This window comes from Rutidosis leptorrhynchoides, chromosome 5 (genome assembly GCF_046630445.1).
Source record: "Rutidosis leptorrhynchoides isolate AG116_Rl617_1_P2 chromosome 5, CSIRO_AGI_Rlap_v1, whole genome shotgun sequence".
Taxonomy (NCBI): Eukaryota; Viridiplantae; Streptophyta; class Magnoliopsida; order Asterales; family Asteraceae; genus Rutidosis; species Rutidosis leptorrhynchoides.
The window spans coordinates 125,847,500-125,855,742 of NC_092337.1; the positions used below are offsets into that span (position 1 = coordinate 125,847,500).

Genomic DNA, 8,243 nt, shown 5'->3' on the forward strand with positions numbered 1-8,243 from the left:
CTGCTAATCTTACTCTTCAAGTCATCATTCAAGGTTCGATAAAAATCTTGCATCAACAAATGATCATTCCCCAAATACTCCGGGCAAAAATGAGCCTTTGCCATAAAGGTCGTCTTGAGAGTATTCAAGTCCATAGAACCTTGTTGCAAATTTCGCAACTCATTATGCAATTCCCACAAATTGGCTGAAGTCCGGAACTCCTCGAAGAATTCCTTCTTAAACTCGTCCCACGATAAAGCCATAAACGTTTCGCCACCAGCAAGATCAATCTTATCATCCAACCAATCCTTCGCCCTACCCCGCAACAAACTAGTAGCGAGTCTCGTCCTCTTCTCGGGAGGGCATTCAATAGTACGAAAACACCCTTCGACATCCGAGATCCAAGTTGTGCTTACCAAAGGATCCAGTTTCCCGTCATACATCAGGGGTTTAGTCCTCATGAAGCTCTTAAGACAACGCTCCATTTCACCATTACTTTGAAGTTCGGAGTACTTCTTATCCATTTCTTCTCGAACAGCACTCATTTGCTCCGCAACGGCGGCCGCAACTCTAGCGTTAAACTCCAAATCGTCCGTCTCGATCCCGTTTCCCGTCGCCATTCTAAGGAATGCAAAAGCGATTAGATCACGAACGTATAAAGCACACACACAATACCGCCCCCATCTTGCTAAACACTCGTCGTACATCACTTATTAGACACGATTTGTACTCGTAATAAGGTTTGCAAGTCCTTATTACGCACACACGTCGTCTCAACTCATTAGTACAACGACCGCCTCGCTCGATGATATAACCAACACAACGACGATTCCACGCGATATAAACACACGCAAGGGAATAGCATCACAACACAAGCTAAAAATCCTAGTTAGTCCACCTACAAACAAGGCACTAACTATAACCCGTTCCGACCCGTTCACCTACAAGTCCCGCAACAATTAGCACACACAAAATTCTAAGTCTAGGCACCTATCTCAAGTCGCCTAAATCCCTTAGACCATGCTCTGATACCACTTGAAACAACCCAACCCGTATTAAAACCGGCCCATAAAATTTTTTCCTTTTAATACGCGTTAAATAATACTTTAGGTCCCAATTGTGTTTCCATAAACATCTTTAATACAATAGAAGGTTTAATAAACCTTAAAACATTTAATACATTGATTAATTGTCCAAACGGACATACACGACCCGACTAGTTTAGTTTTCAACCAAAACCGAGCATGGTGATTTGGGACTACGCTACCCAAATCCTAATCGAATACAAAAGCAAGATCTTCTTAGCAAGCTAGCCAAGATCTCTAATCCCCAACCTCACCCGAGCCGCCAAGCATGCGAACCTATAAAAATATCAACAACGAGAGGGTAAGCTAACGCTTAGTGAGTGGAAATATACTACATACATATATATGCATAAAATGGACACGCCACAAAATATCAAATACCGCATACCGGAGCATCCAAGCATAAAGGCAAGCTAATACTAAGCATACCGTACGATCACTAAGCAACGAGCTAAAGATAGATCAACAAAATATAAGTTCACCAACGACGATATGAACAACGCCAATAAGCTACACCCGAAGGTTTAGCTACACCACAACAATACATTAATATATATATATATATATATATATATATATATATATATATATATATATATATATATATATATATATATATATATATATATACAATAATACGACAAACATCGATGTTCACAACATCCATAGTACTCAAGATCTCATGGCTAGCCCAACGAATGGTATCGTCAACATCGAACTTAAATCCCATTCGCCTATATTAATGTGGTATCGTCAACACCGAACTTTAAACCCACATATGAGGTATCGTCAACAACGAACTTTAAACCCTCATCAACGTCACTACAATAATCGTATGGCATCGTCAACATCGAACTTTAATTCCATATGTATGAGGTATCGTTAACAACGAACTTTAAACCCTCATCAACATCACAAATATACTCTAGGGTATGGTATCGTCAACATCGAACTTCAACCCATACCCCACAAATAAATAACTCATATACATACGTATATAATTATTCCACTCACAAGCCCATGTGATAATGTACACACGAAGTGTGCACCTCGCCAAAGGTGGTCAACCAAAACGCACATCCGTGCCAATTGGACATGTACACAAGTCCATCAATTCCACCTATATGTGAAGTGAGCTCTATAACCGAGAACCACTTCACCCGACCTGCACCCATCCTACACATACATATGCATATAGGATATTAACACTCAGCTTGTAGCCTTGAAGAAAATGCTTCCAAGTAATCCGCAATTCGTCAATGGAAAGTACCTAATCCATTATCACAAATTCAACAACACACGTAGATTGTATCTACAAACCAACCCAATTCGACACTTAGTGCAATTTCGACCCAAATGCACTTCCAAGTACAAACCGCGCCCAAACTAACCAATAATCACTAACACAAGTGATAATGGTCCTAATATGCCAATTAAACCCGAACACAAGTGTTAAACACTTATCGTTCTCAAAATCGCCCATAAACCCTAATTTTGACCCATAAAGTTAAAATCTCACAATTTACAAGTTTTGACACCAAAACATGTTTAACTCGGTTTTATACTTCAACTTAATCCATTTTAAGTTTACAAACCTTATTAATTCACAATCGGGTCATAATCATCACCAAAACCCTAATTTTGACTCTAGTCAAAATTAGTCAACCAAAAGAACCCTAAAAGTCTCCAAAACATTAATAATCACTAACACTAGTGATTATACACCATTCTCAAGTCTTAAACGTGGTTAAATCATTAACCAACCCAAAATCCGCCTTTAACACTTACAAACCCGAATCTTGGTGTTAATCTCCAATTAACAACTAAATGGGTTCCATCTACGAATCATACAATCAAAAGCCCCAAATTTGAATGATGAAAACGAAAATGAAATTCGGAGTTAGAGCTTACCACTAGTATCACCGTGTAGCCAAGAACGAGGAGAACAAACTTGTCAACTACGCCAAAGATCAAAACTCGCTTCTTCCTTTCCAAAATCCCACTTGAATCACTTGGGGTATTTGAGTTTCTTGGGAGAAAATGAAAGAAAAAGGAAAAGAAAATAAGAAATGAAATGAATGGATGAGGTTAAATCCTCAAATCTGGCTCAAATGCAAAAAGACCAAATTGCCCTTGAACTTCATTTAAAATTACAAGAATCTGGTGCCAGTTCATGCAGTATGCCGCGCCGCGACCTTAAATGTAGCGCCGCGACATTTGACTAAGTCTGGGATCATTTTATAACTAACTTCTGATCTAAATTTCAATAGAATGCCGCGCCGCGGCCTCGTTTGTCGCGCCGTGACCCAAAGCTCTACCTGATCCATTCTCCCGCGTACAAGACTTTAACACCCGAACACGTCTCAAATCCTTAAAACTCTAGTCGTACCTACACAATACACCTATATATCATGTACGGAGAAAAACGGGGTGTTACAGAAACTCTCCAATTTAATCGATGATCAACTTCTTGGGCATATAACTACACTTCATGAAACAGCATTAAACAACCTTGTGCCCAAAAAGATCGAGATATTCGTCTGGCGATTATTAAAGAAGCGGATTCCCGTAAGATTCAAACTCGACAAAAGAGGTATAGATTTGCATAGTGTTCGTTGTCCTCTTTGCGACGATAACGTTGAATCGGTAGAGCATACCTTTGTCTTTTGTAAACATGTTCGAGACATATGGGAAAGGGTTTTTAAATGGTGGAACTCCGGAAGGTTCAACTGCCACGATCTCTCAGAGCTTACAAACGACAATGTAGATGTTTCCTTCTCATCTTCAACCTTCGGGAAAAAACTTTGGCAATCATTAAAGTGGGTGTGTCTATATTTAATTTGGAAGATCCGGAACGAAATGGTGTTTCAAGGAAAAGCTTGGAATACCCCGGTGGCGCTAAACGAGATTCAAGTAAAATCGTTCGAGTGGCTTTCTTCTAGGGCAAAAGAAAAGAACATCAAGTGGCTCACGTGACTATCGAATCCTTGTGTTTATCTTAGTATGGTTTAATTCGAGTTTTTCTTTCGTGTTGTAAAGGTTGTCCTCTAAGCAACCAATGCATTTTGTGCTGTGCTCGTGTTTTTGTATGGGTGATTCATCAAATTGTAAGGATCCACATGCCCTCTGTATTCTTCTTGAGTGCGAAATATATTTGCCTTTCAAAAAAAAAAAAAAATTATGACTAAGACATAGACAGTTTTAGTTTTTCTATTGGTTATTGTTTATGTTTATTTTCTTAATATATTATGTAATATGTATTGTATTATGATTATTATATTCTACAAGCTTATTATATTTATAAATCTGTATATGTGTTCGATTATATATTAGTTTAGAATGATACTTACAAAAGTTAATAATATAACATTGCTCATTGTTCATCTTGTAGAAAAAACGTAAAAAAAAATCTATTCGAAAGTCGAATTAGGTTTTATCAGAAACCGAACCGAATTCATACTCAGTTTTTGGTTCATTTTTTATGATATTTGAATTCAGTTTCAGTTAGGTTTTCAGTTTTGATTTTTAAAGATTAAAAACCGAAGAAACCAAACCGGATAACTGATAAATATAAAACCAAACTGATAAATACACCTATTTTGAACAAACATAAGTATAGTTGGGACATGTCTATATAGAACAAACGAGCCATGAGATAGTATGCGCGTTGCTGCGACATATGATTTTGCTCCATATCTTAAAAAGCTTATTGGTTTGTGCGTCTTATAATAATTTGTAATTATAATGTCCATTGACGATTGGTACGGATTTTTCATTAAATGTAAAGTTAGAAAAACATATAATATATATATATATATATATATATATATATATATATATATATATATATATATATATATATATATATATATATATATATATATATATATATATATATATATATTAATCTTTATTAAACAAAAACAAATTTCTTTTAGAAAGGAAAACAGAAAAATAAGAAGAAGATAAATAAATGAAAGGTAAAAAGAAAGAAAAAGAATTAAAAAAAAATGTCATTTTGTCACATTAAATGATAATGTAATAAGTGACTATTAGTATATATTAAAAGTTTACAGTGTGTTGCTTCGAAAAATCGTTTGCAGCAATGTAGGTATTATACTCTGTATATATTAATTATTATTTTAATAGTTTATAATTACAACAGCGTCCTGTAAATTATTTTACAATTACAAACAGTCAAGCAAGAGTGTAGCTAGTAAAGGAGCACAGGACGTATGTATGAAAAATTGTATGTAAACGCATCAATATGTTTAATCGTAATACCACAACTATGTCATGGCTCGAACTCGTGTGTAGCCGACCCGATAGAAACTTTATTTCTTACGAGTAGTTTTACTGGCTGAACAATAAGTTGTCTTTCGTTTTATTTTATAACTACAAAATTATATACAACAAAGTTATTCTGTAAAGTTTTCTAATTAACCTTACTAAACAATAGAAAGTGAAGGCTCTATTGAGTCGACAGCGATCGTCGATTTATTGGCGACTTGACTGACTCTTAGAGCCTAAATTAAATTCTAGGCATGAGTTAAAACCCATGGAAATTTGATTATACCATTTTCATGGCGTCTGCTTATTTTTATTTTATTATATTTTATTTTTTTAAAAAAACTTTTTCCTACTTAAAGGCCGGAGGTCCTCTCGGAAGCAATCTCTTTATCCGTCGAATAGAGAGAGGGATGACTTTCTCTACTTTTGAGAGTGTTTCACTCTGGGTGGAGAAATGACTTGTCTTTATTCTCGGATAGGGGAAGGATTGTCTACATCTCACCTCCCCCATACACCACTCATGTGGTGTTGGGTTTTGTTGTTGTTGTTGTAAACAATAGAAAGTGACAATGTTAACTACTGAAATGACTAAACGAATTCGCCAGTTAGTATATCCAAAAATGTATGTGAAGTACTACGTATTTACAAAATTAAAAGCACGGAGGTTCAATGTATTCTTCTTTGCATAAAGGGTTAATGTACAAAAACAAAGGATCCTTCTAAACAAACAACTCTAATGATTTTAAGTTGTGATTATACGTAACTTATATCAATATAGACAGAAAATTTAATTAGTTTTCAAATTTAAAAAGGGAGCTGATATTTCCAAACTCTCTTTTTATAAATCCAACATTTTTTTTTTCATTTCACTTCCTAAAATACCCTTCTATCATATTTAATATTAATATTTTATTTATTCCATAGCTACTGCATACTCCGTATTTTATTTGTTTCCTTCCAATTCTTTAGTACAGTAAGATTTTTTTTCCAATACAGTTCTTTCTCTTTCAAGTTTCATACTTTCATCTCTTCTACTTCATTCATCAACAACTGAAAAAATAACACCCACATTGATAATTACTCGTAATGTAATGTTTGAGTCTTCATATTCATACAATACACGATACACCTACTTTTGTAATAGTAATTATTTGGCAAGAAAAATGGTTGCGAATGCGAGGTCGGAATTAAGAATGTGAGGTTCGATCCTGGGTTTCTTCCTGGGAGGGGGGAGGGGTGTTAACCAACTAACCAAGCTGTCCGAAAAAAATTAAGAACACAAATAAGAAATCCGAAATCAAAAATGTTTATCTCGTTGTCGGTAATATTACTCGTTGTAATTGAAAGAATCTTAATGACACTATTTAAAATTTGATTTTGGTACCCTTCCGAAAATAAATTGAGCAACAGATGTGTTGCTGTTATTAAAATATGGAATTTCTAGGGTTTATATGTTGATAGTTGAAGCACGTTTTTTGGATGGCTTTGTTTAATTAGTTTATTGTTTGATTTTGGTACCCTTTTTCATTTGGCGTTTTTGGTGTTTATTGGTTCTGTTGCTGGTTCTGTTGCCGGAACTGTGAATTTTGCTTTCTTTATGTTGGCTTGATAGCCTTTATCTTTAATGAATTTTTTTTTCTTTTAAAATAGTAATATATTTATAGGTTTTATAGAAATAGTTTTTAAAAAAAAAATATAAAAATAGGTAAACCGAGCATTGATTTGCCGGTTTGTCTGTTTCGACACCAAATTGGCTATTCAAAAGCTGGTTTGGGTGTTTTTATACGAAACTGGTATAAGGTATTTAGGTTTTCGATGTGGACCCGTAGAAACAATCAAAACGGCATTTGAAAGGCCGGTTTGCATGCTATTTTTTTTTTAGATTTATTTAAAATTGCATGCTAATTCATCCATTTTTTTTTTTTTTGAGTTTTATTTTTTATTTTTGTTTTAAAATTGCATCTCAAACTATAAGTTGTAATAGGTTTGAGTTATTTAATTATTATCATTGTCATTATTACGAACAACACTTTTATTGAAAACATAAGTACGGTTACAACAACATAACTACACTTACAACAATTGATCACAAATAACTACGGTTACAACTACTTCATATCTTAACCGAACCTAGTAGAACACGAATTCCTGTTATGACCTGGTTGTGAGCAAAAATCACACCTAGGTGGACCTGTATCTCTGTTGTGCCTTTCATCCATTTCATTATGGTGTCGTCGTGATTGTCTCCTACACCTATGTGTGATAAGTCGTGTTGGATCGGCCTTCATTGTCCAGTTTGCTATGGTCCAGTATGTGGCATCTCTTAGTGGATGTAAGTGATAATTATATTGTTCCCTCCACGTGGTAGTATTGTAGTATATACTGATCAAGGTTTTTGGATCTTTATTTCTCATGCGACATACTGCAATGCCATGAGAGCAAGGCATTATTTGATGTTGCCATCTTCCACAAGTGCACTTTTTGGCCAAATATTTAACAGCATACTTTGTCCCACCATCACCGCTTCTTTGATATGTAGATTGAACCTTGTACACCCCTGTTTGCTGGTTATAGCATGTTACCGTGTAACCAGAAGCAAGTTTTTCATGTTCTTGAAATCGTGTCCACATAGACTTCGATAACGGTGCTTGCCATTCATGAGCGGTTGTTTCTTACGTGTTGAAGTGTTCTCTTGTATAGTGAAATGTATAATCCATACACGCTTTGACTGGCATCATACGTGCATGACGCAAAACATTGTTCAACGACTCGGCTGTGTTTGTTGTTAAGTTACCCCAACGCAAACGAAAGCTGTCTCTATACAAAGTCCACTTATGAATATCAGCGTCTTCTAAATATTTTCAACCCGCCTCACTCAATGTTTTAATT

At 35.3% G+C, this 8,243-nt stretch overlaps 1 protein-coding gene across 1 annotated transcript; it reads right to left on the minus strand.

Annotated features, from left to right (window-relative positions):
* Window positions 1-7,474: 7,474 nt before the first annotated feature.
* On the minus strand, window positions 7,475-7,984 carry LOC139849005 (uncharacterized). The gene has a single exon (XM_071838681.1). It carries the CDS (start codon window positions 7,982-7,984, stop codon window positions 7,475-7,477), a length of 510 nt encoding a protein of 169 aa, XP_071694782.1.
* Between the last annotated feature and the right edge of the window lie 259 nt (window positions 7,985-8,243).